This window comes from Pleurodeles waltl, chromosome 10 (assembly GCF_031143425.1).
Source record: "Pleurodeles waltl isolate 20211129_DDA chromosome 10, aPleWal1.hap1.20221129, whole genome shotgun sequence".
In the NCBI taxonomy this organism is placed as follows: domain Eukaryota; kingdom Metazoa; phylum Chordata; class Amphibia; order Caudata; family Salamandridae; genus Pleurodeles; species Pleurodeles waltl.
The window spans coordinates 22,062,267-22,080,410 of record NC_090449.1 but is presented as its reverse complement, the minus strand read 5'-3'; the positions used below and the strand labels follow the sequence as shown (position 1 = coordinate 22,080,410).

The following is an 18,144-nucleotide window of genomic DNA, read 5'->3' as shown; positions in this document are numbered from 1 at the left end:
TCATGCACCAGGAGCACTAGACTGGATCGCACCAGCACCTACCAAAGTGACGAAACGCTGCTGGCAGGGTCGCCGGAGTTTGAAGAGACGGACTCCTCCCGCTGAGAGGGAAGCATGGCAGAAAAGAAAGGAGAGATAGAAAAACAGTAGAAATTGCAAAAACAAGATAGAAGCAAGAAATGGGAAACATTTAAAGCTTTACATTACAAGCAGCACAGATCGTTATCACTGAACGCACCTTTGGCGACAAATATGCACCAGTGAGGACAGCAGGTGCGTAATCTCAGCAGTAAAGTTGGACGCATAAAACATCTCCTAGGAAGAAATGGCAGACGCTGCCTTAAGGACAGGCCGGTGATTAGATCATAGCAGGGAGACTCCTGCGTCGGCAGAAGCAAGTCGTGTTTAGGCTACCAGCCAATGTTCATTCAAGCCACACTGTCAGAGGTCGAGGCTTCCTCCAGTAGCATGGATGGAAAGGGTATGTGCAATCCTGGTTCTCCATCATGGACAACTTCACTAGATTTAGTAACACTGAAAGGCCCTGCATGCTTGAGGATCCCAGGATTATGAAGTGACACTGAAAGGCCCTGCATGCTTGAGGATCCCAGGATTATGAAGTGACACTGAAAGGCCCTGCATGCTTGAGGATCCCAGGATTATGAAGTGACACTGAAAGGCCCTGCATGCTTGAGGATCCCAGGATTATGAAGTGACACTGAAAGGCCCTGCATGCTGGAGGATCCCAGGATCATGAAGTGACACTGAAAGGCCCTGCATGCTGGAGGATCCCAGGATCATGAAGTGACACTGAAAGGCCCTGCATGCTTGAGGATCCCAGGAGCATGAAGTGACACTGAAAGGCCCTGCATGCTTGAGGATCCCAGGATCATGAAGTGACACTGAAAGGCCCTGCATGCTTGAGGATCCCAGGATCATGAAGTGACACTGAAAGGCCCTGCATGCTGGAGGATCCCAGGATCATGAAGTGACACTGAAAGGCCCTGCATGCTTGAGGATCCCAGGATCATGAAGTGACACTGAAAGGCCCTGCATGCTTGAGGATCCCAGGATCATGAAGTGACACTGAAAGGCCCTGCATGCTTGAGGATCCCAGGATTATGAAGTGACGTCTTGCCAGAATGGGGCAATGGTGGCGTCGGGCATTTTTCAGGATATTATTGGCAGTGTTTTCTGCTCTTGATCTGTACCACTGTAAATCCTCCTTCATGGGCCACGTTCAGGCCACACCACTGAATTTCACGTTTCCACGCTCTTTCCTGGACACCAACGCCTGTTCAGGAAGTCATTAATAACCGTACACTCCGAAAGGTGGCAATTTAGAATAAAGACAACTATTCAGAACATAAGCTTTTCTGAATGGCTGCCCTGCATTCATTCAGAATGGGTGAGGCTCCACACCCTTCTCACTGAACGAAGGCCAGCTTTTCCTGCACAAGAGGAAGTGCACAATTGTGGGAAACTTGGAGTCTCAAAGCAGTTTTCATGTACAGAACTCCATCCACATTTTTCCTTCCAATTCCCAGTCTATGGACGTGGACTGTTATGGCCGATCCTTACAAAGATTTATGTCCATAATCCAGACTGAAAATTGTTTTAAACCCTTCTTTTCCTAAAACACAGTAGAGGCGCAAATAGCAAAGTGCACCATTTTTTCCTCAAAAGAACTGCAAATTAAGCCCTTCGAATTCTGAAACTTTAGTTCATTTTTTTTTAGATTGAGTAGATCTACCGAGTAAGAATCCTCACTGCCCGTCAAGCCTGCCAGGTACACCTTCCATTGCTGATAGCTTTACATTTGGGGCAGTACATTCTGAAGCTTGAAATAGGCATTTGTAACTTAGAACTACCGTTCAATTACTGTCCCCTGGTGTCTATGAGAAGCTGACATGATGTCTACTTATTCCCAAGAACACGAGCTAGAACAGAAGAGGCTTTGCAAAGGAAAACTAAGCCCATGAACATCCATTCTGGCGTTAGCCTAGACAGTAGATCCAAGTTGTTCAGCAAACCTCAGCAATTAGAAAGTTAAAGGCTCTTGGGGTGCCTCTTTCCCTTACAAAGCCCACGGTCCAGTTTGCAAGAGTTTCATTGGCCTCAAGCTGTAGTCGAAGGGGTTGAAAGACAGCCGCACAGGACTGACCTTCCCCCATACTGCAGCCGAATGTTTACCACTTGATCTGAAGGCCGCTCACTTCCCCTCCATCAGGATGCGGATGGAGTCCGAAGCCAGGCAGAGCGCTCAGCCACCATATACCGTGGTGCATGTTTATCCTAACAGTCCTCTGTTGCATACGTGAAGACAATCTGGAGCAAGGAGATGCAGACATTGAGCCAATGAAGACCTTTGTGTTGACTTGACCATTTTCAACTCGGTGGAACTGATGAAAAACGTCAAATGAAGGTTTCTGAGCAGCTCATCAAGAGCACATTCTGTTTATCTGGTGTACGGATATCAAAAATATTGCTGGTTTGTGGTCTCCCTTAGTAATGGAAATCCTAACCAAGAAAAACATGACCAGTGCGATTTTGCTTAGATTACCTGGAATTGTATATTTTCAGGGCTTGATCTGCTAACACAGTACTGGTCACCCCCAGTTAAGCGCACCTATAACTGATGGGGAGCAAAGCGCAAACTAGCATAAAGATTCAGATCTCTGAAACAGTCATGGTCAGAGATACAGGCTACTGGGAATTACAGAATGAACCCCCATTTCACCACATGGTACTGGCTTGGAATATGTTGGAATAAGAGGCCAAGTGATACCCAAGGCAGGGGACTGTTCCTTATTTTGGGGAGACCAAAAGGTGAACAGAAGAGATTCACAAATCCCTGGGTGGAAACAGAGCACCTGGGAAAACGGCGAGCAGGTCACTGAAAGATAGTGTGTTACTTGATTTGAGCAAGGGAAGGCACAAGGCAAGGGACAAGAGCCTTGGCGGTAGGAATTACGGCTTTGTTCTTTGTTCTTCCACCAAAGGCTGACTTCATCTCACCTGGTTAACATTCACATTTTGTATCGTGATGTTCAATATTTCCTATTCAGCTGTGCACTTTAAAGAGCAGATCCTTTCAAAGTGAATGCAGCCATTGCCCCGCATGGACAAAGGGGCTCATGGGCCAAGAAGAGAGCTAGAACCATTTCCTGGTTGGATTGAGGAGCGGAATTAAAAGCCAACACGTGATGTTGCCAGTGGCCCCTGTAGTCTCCATAATTCAGGTTCCGGTTAGTAAGTAGTATTTACGGAAAACTGAACCAAGAGCGCCAGACTAAGTGCTGAGTGGGCTTTCTTTGTGCTAAGGCATGATGCCCTCTTGTGCTTAGGAACCGTTTTTTGCAGTAGAATCTACAGAGATGCTCAAAATCCTTAACCAACATGTGGTTTATACGATCCATACTAAAGAAACATACTTCTGAAGTTCTATCCAACAAGTAAGAAAATGCCACTTTATTGGCGTTTTGGGTGGGCATCGTAAGAGGCCCACTTGCATCAGTCACAGCCTCATTTACAGCTAAAGGTAAATTCAAGGCACTTTAGCCGAGAATTACGAGACGTTGACTTCCGCGACAATAGCAGTTGGGTTTGTGCCTAAATGACAGATCAAAATGTACTAGGAAGAAAACAAACTACACCGAGAAGAGTGTCAGGTCTGGAAGATTATCAGGTCAGCAACAGACAGAGGGTCCGTCTAGTCAAAAAAATGGCCAATCGTTCACTAACACTGAGTTCTCTATGACCAGTTTTCATTTCTTTGCATCTTCAATTGTTACCAGTCCTGCCTCAAAATACTATTTTCTTCCTACAGAGTGAATCTGGATTCTAATGCTTCTCAATGTGTGGGTGACAAATGTTTGAAGTGCTTGCGTGGGGGCTCACACCTTGGTACCCTTCATATGGGGTTTGACACGGACATGAACAGACCAACAAGCGTAAAGGCTTTCGGTGCTTCTGGCCAATAGTAGCAGAAAGTGGCTTTTTGCGAAAAAATATAACTAGGTTACTCTTTTTGCCTTTCTCGGGCTAACGTCATGGTAGGAAAGAAACCAAGATTGCGAAAAGAAAGAAGCCAGTAAGAAATCCACAGGAGAGCTAGAAGAGACTGAGATAAAAGCAAAATGCCTGAACAAAATGTTTAGCAGACTACTTCCAGGGACGACTCTAGCAGAGTGGCACTCCACGAGTCACCAGAAGCCAAGAGAAGGCCTTACCTTGTCCGACGGTTACAGTGTACGGGCTCTTGGGTATCTGGATCCCCCCGAAGGTGATGTAGATGGTGTACACCCCCTCCACTGTGGGCTTGTAGGTGCAGCGGTACGTGCTACTGCCCTTGTCTTCCAGCTGGATCTCTACTGCATCCTTCTTGCCCTTGGGGTCTTGGATAACCACTTCCACTTCACCAACTCCAGCTCCTTGGGACCAAGAGATCAGAAGACATTTGAGTTACTAGCACCAACTTAGCCAGTTTGTGCAGCTTTCATTACAAGCATTAGAACTTACACCACACACAAGGAGATGTAAAAGGCTATCTACCTGCTGTGAAGATTTCAAAGTAAGTGGATTTGTTGGCAATGATGCCTGTAGGTTCCAAGCCTGGTCCCTGGGCCGTGACCTTGCTGGCATCTCCATGGGACTTATCCACATTCACCTCGAAGGGGCTTTTGTTGATGTGTTGACCCGCAAACAGAACCGTGACCTAAGGAAAGGCAGCAAAGATGACTAAAGTGCAGTGGAGCAGGTGGGCAGAGGTGAGACAAAATTGGCCTCCACTGCCTCAGATAACAGACACTTCAAACACCTTCAAGGCGAGTACAAGGATGTCCTTTAGGTCAGTTTCCTTTCAGCACAGCAGGTATTGGCATGGTAGATGGCCATGCAGCTCTTACTCAGACGCGAACTCACGGGTCATGACAACCAGCTGCCAGAAGCAAACTTTACAAACTTTAGTAGATTCAGAAAAGTACCTCCTGCCACTTTCTGTACCATCGCTAGACCCTGAACTACAACTGGACATTTGCTTAGCCCTTGTATTCTTTCATGACACTAATCCCTCTGAGAGGCAGCTGCCTACAGCATCAAGGCCGAAAATTAAACTGATCCTGTGGCATCTTTTAAACACACCACTAGGACCCAGGGCAATTTTCTCCCTAATTCACAACATAGAAGATACTACTCCCAGGGGGTAAATTGAAGGCAGACATAAGCCTATACTTCTAACTTCATATGTTGACGAGAAGTCCTTCAAAACCTTTTTTCGAAATGTGTATCTGCAAGATTTCTTTGCTACAATTAAGTTCACAAGGTGGCTGTGGTGCCCAACTTCCAAAGATTTGAAAGAGGATTGAAGTGGGCGCGTTATTGGTGCTACTGAGCAGCTTAGACCAGTGGTTCTTAACCTTTTGACAGAGTACCCCCAATGAGTGGATACAGGACAGTAGGGGTCCCCCACCTAAGCAATGTCCCCGATTTAAACCTCAAAACAATACATAAAACTGCAGAAACAAATTTTTCATATGCAGACAAAAATATATAAAAAATTTAATTTTAATGGGTAAGCTGGAAAGATTACAAATTTGGATTTGTAAAACAAAAAACTGTAAAATAGGGGGGGGGGGGGGGGGGGGTCGCCCGCGTGAGCTGGCCCAGGCCGCTCCACTCACCTTGTGCATTCCGGTCACCTTCGGGATGTAATAGACTGAGAAAGTTCTGTTCTTGTCGTTGTTCGCAGTCACCTGGGCCTGTGGAGAAGAGAGGAAAGGTTACTCTGCAGGGAAAGTCCAAACCCAGCTCCTGGAAATGGTCTCCACAGACCACGACTAGGAACCCCTCTCTAGAAGCTGGAGAGGAGCTGCTCAAACCCAGCCCAGTCCTGAACTCCTAGGACGTCTAGCATGGCAAGACAAACATGTCCAGGTCTGCCAGGACAGCACGTCAATCAGGACGTCAGAAGTGTCCCAACAGCCAGGTCACGCACAGGTTCACAGGTCAAGCCGTCTCCAAGCTAGTGAAAGTTTGTAAGCCTAGGGCCGGTTTAAGAAGCAAAGGGAAATTCTTAAGAATTATGTATCATTTGTGCAGTCACGGATAAAAAAAACAGATCATTTTTGGTCTGCAACATTTGCAATCTAAATTCAAATAACTAACTGCCACAATGGGTTAAAAAGGAATTGCTGCAACGCTTGAAAATGGCATTTTTAGCTGTGTCCCGTGGACCTCCTTGAACCATGGGAGCAATAGTTCTAAAAACCAAGCTATGCCCCACCACCATGAACCTTCACAATAGATGTGTGTACTGGCGCCCTTGGATGGGATAATGTAAGGAAATGCCTCCTTGGCATGGTTGCCCCCTGACTTTTTGCCTTTGCTGATGCTATGTTTACAATTGAAAGTGTGCTGAGGCCTGCTAACCAGGCCCCAGCACCAGTGTTCTTTCCCTAACCTGTACTTTTGTATCCACAATTGGCAGACCCTGGCATCCAGATAAGTCCCTTGTAACTGGTACTTCTAGTACCAAGGGCCCTGATGCCAAGGAAGGTCTCTAAGGGCTGCAGCATGTCTTATGCCACCCTGGAGACCTCTCACTCAGCACAGACACACTGCTTGCCAGCTTGTGTGTGCTAGTGAGGACAAAACGAGTAAGTCGACATGGCACTCCCCTCAGGGTGCCATGCCAGCCTCTCACTGCCTATGCAAGTATAGGTCAGTCACCCCTCTAGCAGGCCTTACAGCCCTAAGGCAGGGTGCACTATACCATAGGTGAGGGTACCAGTGCATGAGCATGGTACCCCTACAGTGTCTAAACAAAACCTTAGACATTGTAAGTGCAGGGTAGCCATAAGAGTATATGGTCTGGGAGTCTGTCAAACACGAACTCCACAGCACCATAATGGCTACACTGAAAACTGGGAAGTTTGGTATCAAACTTCTCAGCACAATAAATGCACACTGATGCCAGTGTACATTTTATTGCAAAATACACCCCAGAGGGCACCTTAGAGGTGCGCCCTGAAACTTAACCGACTGTCTGTGTAGGCTGACTAGTTCCAGCAGCCTGCCACACTAGAGACATGTTGCTGGCCCCATGGGGAGAGTGCCATTGTCACTCTGAGGCCAGTAACAAAGCCTGCACTGGGTGGAGATGCCAACACCTCCCCCAGGCAGGAGCTGTAACACCTGGCGGTGAGCCTCAAAGGCTCACCCCTTTGTCACAGCCCAGCAGGGCACTCCAGCTTAGTGGAGTTGCCCGCCCCCTCCGGCCACGGCCCCCACTTTTGGCGGCAAGGCTGGAGGGAACAAAGAAAGCAACAAGGAGGAGTCACTGGCCAGTCAGGACAGCCCCTAAGGTGTCCTGAGCTGAGGCGACTAACTTTTAGAAATCCTCCATCTTGCAGATGGAGGATTCCCCCAATAGGGTTAGGATTGTGACCCCCTCCCTTTGGGAGGAGGCACAAAGAGGGTGTACCCACCCTCCGGGCTAGTAGCCATTGGCTACTAACCCCCCAGACCTAAACACGCCCTTAAATTTAGTATTTAAGGGCTACCCTGAACCCTAGAAAATTAGATTCCTGCAACAACAAGAAGGACTGCCTAGCTGAAAACCCCTGCAGAGGAAGACCAGAAGACAACAACTGCCTTGGCTCCAGAAACTCACCGGCCTGTCTCCTGCCTTCCAAAGAACTCTGCTCCAGCGACGCCTTCCAAAGGGACCAGCGACCTCTGCATCCTCCGAGGACTGCCCTGCTTCGACGACAAGAAACTCCCGAGGACAGCGGACCTGCTCCAAAAAGACTGCAACTTTATCCAAAGGAGCAGCTTTAAAGAACCCTGCAATCTCCCCGCAAGAAGCGTGAGACTTGCAACACTGCACCCGGCGACCCCGACTCGGCTGGTGGAGAACCAACACCTCAGGGAGGACCCCCGGACTACTCTACGACTGTGAGTACCAAAACCTGTCCCCCCTGAGCCCCCACAGCGCCGCCTGCAGAGGGAATCCCGAGGCTTCCCCTGATCGCGACTCTCTGAAACCTAAGTCCCGACGCCTGGAAAAGACCCTGCACCCGCAGCCCCCAGGACCTGAAGGACCGGACTTTCACTGCAGAAGTGACCCCCAGGAGTCCCTCTCCCTTGCCCAAGTGGAGGTTTCCCCGAGGAAGCCCCCCCTTGCCTGCCTGCAGCGCTGAAGAGATCCCTTGATCTCTCATTGACTTCCATTGCGAACCCGACGCTTGTTCTAACACTGCACCCGGCCGCCCCGCGCCGCTGAGGGTGAAATTTGTGTGGGCTTGTGTCCCCCCCGGTGCCCTACAAAACCCCCCTGGTCTGCCCTCCGAAGACGCGGGTACTTACCTGCTGGCAGACTGGAACCGGGGCACCCCCTTCTCTCCATTGAAGCCTATGCGTTTTGGGCACCACTTTGAACTCTGCACCTGACCGGCCCTGAGCTGCTGGTGTGGTAACTTTGGGGTTGCTCTGAACCCCCAACGGTGGGCTACCTTGGACCAAGAACTGAACCCTGTAAGTGTCGTACTTACCTGGTAAAACTAACAAAAACTTACCTCCCCCAGGAACTGTGAAAATTGCACTAAGTGTCCACTTTTAAAGTAGCTATTTGTGAATAACTTGAAAAGTATACATGCAATTGAAATGATTCAAAGTTCCTAATGTACTTACCTGCAATACCTTTCGAACAAGATATTACATGTTAAATTTGAACCTGTGGTTCTTAAAATAAACTAAGAAAATATATTTTTCTATACAAAACCTATTGGCTGGATTTGTCTCTGAGTGTGTGTACCTCATTTATTGTCTATGTGTATGTACAACAAATGCTTAACACTACTCCTTGGATAAGCCTACTGCTCGACCACACTACCACAAAATAGAGCATTAGTATTATCTCTTTTTACCACTATTTTACCTCTAAGGGGAGCCCTTGGACTCTGTGCATGCTATTCCTTACTTTGAAATAGCACATACAGAGCCAACTTCCTACAGATAACTTTCACAAGCATCACTAGGAATGTGGTAGCCTCGCACACATCACTGCTGGATCCTCTGTGGGGGTCTCAGGGTGGGTTACAGCGGCCTGGTCGCACATCAGGTCGCCTGGGCCTTTGTGACAGACCTTCACACAGCCTCGATTACAGAGCACACCCTGCAAGCTATCAGCATGGTCTCAACAAAACAAGTCCGTTAAGGACCAAGCGCACTTCCCGATGTATTTCCTTTCCATGGTTTCCTTTAATAGTCAGTAACTTAATGGTCTGACATCTTCTCAAGTCGCTCGGGGAGCGTTGGTGAAGCATCTGGTGTTGGGGTGGGACAGTCCTAGATGGATTTCAAAACTCAAGACAGGTTTTGCCACCGGTGATGTCTGCCACCAAGACTATCACCGGTTTCTTCCATATTTCTATTGGTTTCTATTCTGCTCTGCGACCCACTGGATATGCTTTTCTGGTCACACCTCTTACCTTGGACAACCAAGGAACACATGCAGTGTCACAGACTATGCAGAACTTTCTGAAGACCCACACGGGAGATGGATGGCGTGCCCCAGAACCTTAGCACATATACTCCATGTGCGCCACCCTCTGCATCTAACTGGCAGTGACAATGCACCCTTTGCTGGGGATATCCTCTGTGCTAAAGAGATACAACGGCCCGAGTTTAGTTACAGTTTATGCACAAGATCGAGAGACCGGTTTCAAAGTCCGCACTAAACAATACTTCTCAAAACACTACCCGACACCAAAATCAGGGCGTTGGTGGGCCAGCAGGGTAAGAGATGCCCCTTCAGCCACCCTCCATTTAAAAACTAAAGGGAAGGTGAAGGGACTATGGCAGGGAATGATTACCACTACTTTTAACACTTTCAGTTTGGAGTAAGATTTACAGGCCAACCTCTCAGGGATGCCTCAAGTGCAGAAAAAACAATGCACCCTCGCCCTAGACAACCAACCTGGTGCCACAAGTCACCAAGGCAGCATGGCCTTGGAAACAGACAACCGACGCAGAGGGCAAAGAACGATGCCAATTCCATATGTCTCCTTACCAGGCGAGGATGAAGCCAATTCCTACTTTCGGGGCAGCACAGTTCAATAAATGGGGAATCCTGAGGGCTTCAGAGACATCCCTGAATATTCCCTGGGCAATTCATTCTCGTCCCCCACAGGCCATGCACGAGTCAACTCCCAACCCCCAAATATCCACCCACTGTCCCACCTCAACCTTCCTGACAATACTTTGGAACGTTTCAATCGTTTTCTGAAATCCCTATAAGCGGAGTGCACATTGGCCTGGCGTTGGGCGCAGCCCACCAGGCCATCCTTACACAGTTGGGCACAAACTCTCGGACTCATCTTGGGGGCTCTACTGTCTCTGGCATGAGCTGGGTATTGAGAAGCTCACCCTCATCCTAATAGCCAAGGAGACTCCTATAGGGAACCTTGGCCGCCATACATAGCCCTTTCATTTAAGGAATTTCAAGAACTGACGTCTCAAATATGTGCCCATATTGTTACTGACGACACAGAGGACCGTCCACAGAATGGGAAATCGCACAAGTGACTCCTGTACCTACTGATTAATTGCTTTGCCTTTGAGTTCAGTGGCAGTGAGTACCCCGAGGAAGGGGGTGGGAGGGGTCCTAAGCAACTATACGAACAGATTTGAACCATAGGAGTGCAGACGCGCTTGAGGTTCCACTCGCCTGCAAGGCTATTCCCAAGGAGACTTTCATCCACTTCTCCCTCTGCAGCTGCTCGGTCCGCGCCTTGCTGCTATGGATATAAAGACCGAAGCAGATCTGCGCTTGGACCGGTCTTGCGCCATCCTAACTGAAGCACAGGTAGCATAGCTAAGCTACTCTTACCTCCTCGCGGTGTCCAGCGGGGTCCTCCACATACACCAGAACTTCACCCATCCCGGCGCTGATGGTCTCCACTGTGAACTCTGCACGTTTCTTCACCATGTTCCCCGTAGGTTCAATGCCTGCAAGAGAAGAAGGCAAGCATCTACCATCAGAACTGCAACTACTGTGCCTAGGGCCGGCTCTGGCACACAAAATACTCCCTGCAAAGAAAATGAACACTTTGGGGTTCCTTTACACAAGGTGCTGGAGGGTTTAAATGGAATGCAAACAAGTGCAACCTTGCAAGACCTGGAAATGACCTTCAAGCCACCATCCAACACAAGAAGGAAATCTGGCAAATTTTAAATTCACAGGGAGTGTAGTTTGCTCACTTTACTTTTACGAGTAGCAGTGCTGGGTGTAAGCGAAGAGCAGTAAATTGCATCAAGGTCCCTCTGATCCCATGCAAAATCTTTACAGAGCATTCCTATTACAGGAGCGGTTACTCCAGGAACACCATTAGGTGGCATCACTCCAAGAAAGATGTCTAAGTGGCTGCCACCCCACCCCCGATTTGACGCGTGGGTGGGACCAGTTACTATCAGACTCACCTGGCCCATAAGCACGTGCTTTCTTGGGGTTCAACTTGGGTCTCAGGGGAGCTCCAGGCTTCAGCTTGGCCTTAGGGAACTGGGACAGGTACGTCATGACTGAGTGTTCGTCCACATTGGGATCCACAATTTCTTCTGGAGTGATGACCTGTACGGAAAGCAAAGCTCAGTTAAAAGTGCAGTGATTTCAATGTTTGCTTCTGAACACTGAGTGGATCGACTTCTCTCCCCATCGAGCCAGCGGCAGGCAGCAGTTTCCGCTGCTTAAACGGGTCTAGCAGAGCTGCAAAGTAGTATCCCCAAATGTAGTGCTGCTCAATTCAGAAACTTTAGGTTGTTAGAAAAAGAAAATAGTACACAAAGCTGCACATCCTAGTACATTTCCTTATAAACTGCTTAAAGGCAAATAGATAAGAAATTAATATTACAAGAAAGCAAACTTCGAGCGGTATACATTAACACTTTCGCCCGTGGGGTTGGGAGGTTAGAAGGATTGGGGGGGGGGGGGGCATGCATCACCCGCACACCCTGCCAGACCCACCTGAGGAATGCCCAGCCAGTCGTCTGCCTGCTGCATGGCCTCGCGGGCGTTGTCCACGGGTTTGCTGGTGTCCCAGGAATCCCAGTCCGGACACAGGCCTGGGGGGAGTGAAGAAGCCGGGGTCAACCTTCAAAGCATCTGAAACATCCCTTGGTGCCAGCGGGATCGCTTTGGCGCCAGGGTTTTGGAATGGATGCCATAATCACTGCAAACACCACGACCAAACCAGTGTAGCTGGGACCGCTTGTCCACCCGGACCAGTCAATAAAATGCTTCCCATTTACATCAGTTTACCTACAGCTTTTACAAACCATTCCTGGCCAGAAAGAAGCGAACCCGTTTAAAGGAACAATGCCACTATGCTGCTAGTGTCTAATGTGGGTCTCGCAACAAGGAAGGGACTGGTTAGGCCTGGTCTCAGGACCAGGCACCAGGGGCGCACTTCACAAAGTTAGCGCATCCAGGTTCATGTTTAGGTAAAAACCTAGGGGTTAAAGGGATGGACAACATGCATTAGGGAACAATACCCCAGCCCTGCACTAGATGCGTCTAAAGGCCTTTACTCGACGTGTGATGCTCTACTACAGATGCATCTTCTAGGCGCTGCTCACTAGACTGCGCATTTAACTGAGGCTGCCTCCCACATTTGAACCCCAGTGGAAGTCTGTGCGCACAACCTGCAAGTCCCTAAACTGCACAGCAGGTGCAATGGAAAGCAGCACCAAGACCAACGTGAGGTTCCTACTCATCCCCCTCCACCGAGGACGTGCAGCCCTGCTGTGGATCCCACCGGGGCTGGCGGGCTCAATGACACGGCCACTCGAGAAGGGGGTTGCCAACACATGCATCTAACAATGCTCCCAGGATCATCCTTCCAAGGCTGAGAAGTGTGCACCCACAGCACACCAGTCCTGCCACCCTCCAGGAGGAACGCCACCTTTACCAACCAGGGCATCCGGGGGCAGAAGATACAGAAACCAATCTACAGCGCGCAACGCCGCCATGCACCCAGTTCATGATCAGATCCACCAGTCCCACATTACTAACCAGGAGCGCAGCTGTCCACCAAAGCACCCAGAGCCCGCCCGCTCTGCCAGTCGCGGCTGAAGTTGGTGACGGGCAGCTGGGGCAGCTTGTTCTGGATCCATCCCAGCAGCCTCTGCTTGGGCGTCTGCTTCTTCACCTCTTCGTCCTCCTCCTCGTCCCACATGGGCATGGAGATGGAGTAATGCAGAATGAGGGTCCAGATGAGGCCCAGGATGAGCTTGAGGTTTCCATCCACAATGGCTTTGCTGTCTGTAAAGGAAAAGACAAGAGTGGTTAGGTGTCTGCCCAGGTGGAACTGCACCTTGTAGTTCAATGCAGAGAACAGCCACTGTGCTGGGGGGGGGGGGGGGGGGGGGGGGGACTGAGGGCTGCAAAGAGCAAGCACTTCTGAGGCACCCGCCCAAACAATACAGCTTCTAGGTGCTCCAGCACGGGATCTGGTTTGTCCGGTCTCAGCCTTGGGTCTGCAGGTACAAACATCAAGCGATACAACTGCTAAAGTGTCCTAGTCAGACCTAGGTTCAAAAGGTCACAACCCCAATTCAACCAATAAATTGGCTCACAGCACCAACTAGATGTGAAATAATCTTCAAATGTAAGTTACTCATAGAAATGAGATGCTGATAAAAGGATGCAGACCCCTGCACCGGTGCGGGACCACCCCAGCATTTCAGGATCGTGGGTGGCTCGAATCATCTCCAGGGCCTTGTGCTCCCCACTTCCGGATGCACCCACGTGGGATCGAGCCTCGGGCCAGGCCCGGTACAACACTGGGAACTTCTCCACGGTTTCCCCCGCACACGCTCTGCTGGGCCAAAACAAACCCGTGACCTTTTTTTTTAAAAAAAAAGGAGCGAGCATCTACTATTCACTCCGTGACAGTGGACATTTAAATGAGAACCCCAGGTAAGTGGTTGCTCCTTTGAAAAGGATTCACCGTAAGCCAAGGGTAAGCTCCACATTTACTTTGCACGGACAGTCTGTACGACAGGGCTCCACCGCGGGCGGGCAGCTTCGGCCAGAAGGGGAGGCGATCTTCTTTTTGGGCGAGAGGAAAAAGTCGATAAATTTGTGACGAGAAATCTGCCGGCTGCTCAAGGTGCAAGCAGAAGCTGGTGCAGTGGGTACACTTCTTCGGAGCTCCCCCAGTCCCAGTCCCCCCCTCCTCTCTATCCCCCCCCCCCCTTGCTCCCCATCTTCCTTTCCAAACTTTAAAAAGCCATAGAGGAGATCCGCTGAGCGCACAGTTCACAACAGAATGATTTGCCCACATCAGGAACTATGTCACAAGGCCCCCAGCAGTCTGAAAGCGGTAGACGACACCCCCAGAACACGTGCACAAGCGGACCGGCTCCAGGAATTTATATCTGGACGGGCGGAGGGTGCCTTTGGATAGGCCAATGTGTGCCAAATTTTCGACAATCCTGGAGGTAGCCTACAACCTATGCACCTGCTGCCTCATTAGCAGGTAAACCCCCGCCTCCCCCCCCCCCACACCCCCCATTGCAGCTCACCCCAGACATGAGCTCAGGTGCCACCTAGAGTTGTGTCTCAGACAGGAGAAAAATAGGGAGAATCTAAAGGTGTATTTGTCTCTCCATCAGTACAAGTAAAACAACTATTATTAAAACAATGCTCTACAAAATGTATTCTAGAGATTCCTCGTTGACCCCTGACTAATAATTAAACAAATTTGCCGACATGGAGGAAGCACTTAACAGGTGCTCTCTGTGGGCTCTTTGCGGGTACTTGTGGGGCCAAAGGCCATGTTTGGGTGGGCCGGGCCCACCCCTAGAACCGGGCCCGGTGCACAGAGGGTTCCTGGCCCAGAGAAGGGATGCTGGAGGTTTTCAGAAAGGGGGTGCGTAATGGACGCACTGGGTGGCACCACCCCAGAGCTGGAACACAGTAGCCACCTCCTCCTGGGTGAATACGAAGGGACGCCCCACATTCTGCGAGAGCCATGCTGGCACAGATGGGGCAGTTGCTGCGCCTCCATCGTTTCCAGCCAAGTACAAACACCGGGCCTAGTGCAATGAACAGGTCAAGCACTTAACCATCTTACCTGTGCACCAAAGCCCTTACCCACGCGCCTCCTTACCATCAACCTGGAGCGGGGGCCTGCACGCCGGAGCTGCGCCTGTTCTGTGGAGCCCCCGACCAACTCCCCACCTCGCCGGCCCCTCATTCAGACCGCCTCATGTCTCTGGAGGACACGCAGAGGGTCCTGGGCTCACCAGCTCCTTGTGCCGGGGGCCTCGGTCACCGAGGCCTCAGCGGACTCCTCTTCGGCCCACAGCTGTGCCGTCCCCCCCAGGACTCGCTCAGGACCCGCCAGGATACTACCTCAACCGATGAGGACCACATCGTTTGAGGGGTGATGTACCAGGCGGGGTGCCCGCGGGTACAGGTGGCTTCCGGGGGCCTGATTGAGACCAAGAGATGGCCCCTGGGTGGTACGTTCTAGAGCCCCTGCATGCAGAGGATTACTGGGGCATCGAGCCAGGAGCTACACAATGGCTCACGTGCAACGAGGCGCTCTGGACTTCCAGCTTCACACCATGGCTTTTGGGGACACTACTCACTTTCGGGGAAGAAGGGGTCGATGGCGGCAGAGTTCGACAGGGCACTGGCACTACATTGACAGGAAACGAGAATGAGTAACTTCAACTTACCCAAAAAAAAAAAAAAAAAAAAAAAATGGACACTAACTAGCCTTAAGTAAGAGGCCAACATAACGCCCCTCTACCCACCCGTCCACCGGCTAAGAGGGAACTAACTATTCGTGCCACATACCCCACGTGAATCTCGGCCAGCAGAACAAACATTGGCCCACACAACTGTTCAATACTTCGGTATCCGCACATAGGACCATACACAGCTACCCGTTCGCTGCAGTACAGGACATCCCCAAAACACGCAAACCCACACAAAGTAACCAAAAACATACTTTTTAGCCACACTACTTGAAAGGGCGCCACTAGACCCAAATCGGAGCACTTTACGGCGCCGTCGGTTGTGCTAAGCGCTATATAAACACTACAGCACCGCCGTACACACGAGCACTGGAATTTCGCATGAAATTCTGCAGGACGGACGAGGCTGCATGTTTTGTTTCCATCAGATGGGACATGTTGGAAGGATCCTGCAGCGCCAAGCAAGCTTGGAGTCGCAGCAAGCAGCCCGCGGATTGTTAGCATTCCAAGCGCTTGCTGGCGCGGGAGCAAAGAACAGGCGGCCCTCCCCCACCAGGAGCTCCCGAAGCCCCCAGCAGCATTCCTAGACCCCTCCACGCCGGCCCGGCCCCGCCGCAGGGCACCCTGCCCCATGACGGAGAGCCGGGCCTGGCACGTGAAGGGGCGTGCTGCACCCCCGGGCACCGCTGTCCCATGCTGGAGAGCCGGGCCTGGCACGTGAAGGGGCGTGCTGTACCCCCGGGCACCGCTGTCCCATGCTGGAGAGCCGGGCCTGGCACGTTAAGGGGCGTGCTGCACCCCCGGGCACCTCTGTCCCATGACAGACAGCCGGGCCTGGCACCCATCTGAGGGCACGTGAGTGGGCGTGCTGCACCCTGTGGGCAGCGCTGCCCCATGACAGACAGCTGGGCCTGGCACGCACCTGAAGGGAGGGAGGGAGGGAGGGAGGGGCGCCCCCCCCCAGGAGAGCCGGGCCTGGCAGGCACCTGAGGACAAGTGAAGGGAGGGGCGTGCTGCACACCCCACCCCCCCTGCACCATGCTGAAGAGCCGGGCCTGGCACGCATCCGAGGGCACGTGAAGGGGCGTGCTGCACCCCCGGGCACAGCTCTCCCATGCTGGAGAGCCGGGCCTGGCACGCATCCGAGGGCACGTGAAGGGGCGTGATGCACCCCCTGGGCACCACTGCCCCATGCCTGACCTAGCGCACGTTAAGGGACATGGCTACATCCCCCTCCTCCCCGTAGCTCCCTGTCCCATGACGGAGAGCCGGGCCTGGCACATCTGAGGGCACGTGAGTGGGCGTGCTGCACCCCGTGGGCACCGCTGCCCCATGCCAGACAGCCGGGCCTGGCAGGCACCCGAGGGCACGCGAAGGGAGGGGCGTGTTGCACCCCCGCAGCTCCCTGTCCCATGATGGACAGCCGGGCCTGGCACCCATCTGAAGGCACGTGAGTGGGCGTGCTGCACCCTGTGGGCACCGCTGCCCCATGACAGCCGGGCCTGGCACGCACCTGAAGGCACATGGAGGGGCGTGCTGCACCCCCCCGCAGGACACGCACAGCTGTGAGCCTGGACATTCACGCCCCAGAAACTTTAAGCATTTTCCTTCAGTTAGATTCCGATTCACTTCTCGTTTAGGGGAGCAGTGCACCCCAGAGTTTGGAACCAGTTTAAGAACGACTTTCCAAATCTTCGGCGCTGCCAAGAGGTTCGAGCTTCAGCACAGCCGACTAGGCGTCCACTATGAAGCTGGTGAGCTGTGCCCCGGGGGCCCCCTCAGAGAACCACAAGTATCTCTAGGAGGACAAGCGGGGGGGGCCCCCTCAGAGAACCACAAGTATCTTTAGCAGGACAAGCGGGGGGGGCCCCCTCAGAGAACCACAAGTATCTCTAGGAGGACAAGCGGGGGCCCCTCAGAGAACCACAAGTATCTCTAGGAGGACAAGCGGGCCCCCTCAGAGAACCACAAGTATCTCTAGGACGACAAGCGGGGCCCCCTCAGAGAACCACAAGTATCTTTAGCAGGACAAGCGGGGGGGGCCCCCTCAGAGAACCACAAGTATCTCTAGGAGGACAAGCGGGGGCCCCTCAGAGAACCACAAGTATCTCTAGGAGGACAAGCGGGCCCCCTCAGAGAACCACAAGTATCTCTAGGACGACAAGCGGGGCCCCCTCAGAGAACCACAAGTATCTTTAGCAGGACAAGCGGGGGGGGCCCCCTCAGAGAACCACAAGTATCTTTAGCAGGACAAGCGGGGGGGGCCCCCTCAGAGAACCACAAGTATCTTTAGCAGGACAAGCGGGGGCCCCTCAGAGAACCACAAGTATCTCTAGGAGGACAAGCGGGGGCCCCTCAGAGAACCACAAGTATCTCTAG

The 18,144-nt window shown here is 51.7% G+C and overlaps 1 protein-coding gene across 4 annotated transcripts in view; it reads right to left on the bottom strand.

The window, feature by feature from the left end:
• FLNA (filamin A) overlaps positions 1-18,144 on the bottom strand; it is a 252,270-nt gene that overhangs the window by 89,782 nt on the left and 144,344 nt on the right. For all 4 annotated transcript variants that reach the window (XM_069209483.1, XM_069209482.1, XM_069209484.1 and 1 more), the window contains exons 3-9: positions 13,070-13,318; positions 12,023-12,120; positions 11,482-11,629; positions 10,892-11,010; positions 5,682-5,759; positions 4,555-4,717; positions 4,233-4,433 (exon numbers count right to left, since the gene is read on the bottom strand). In XM_069209483.1, coding sequence (XP_069065584.1) covers positions 4,233-4,433; positions 4,555-4,717; positions 5,682-5,759; positions 10,892-11,010; positions 11,482-11,629; positions 12,023-12,120; positions 13,070-13,318 — 1,056 coding nt within the window. The remainder of the gene's footprint in view (positions 1-4,232; positions 4,434-4,554; positions 4,718-5,681; positions 5,760-10,891; positions 11,011-11,481; positions 11,630-12,022; positions 12,121-13,069; positions 13,319-18,144) is intronic.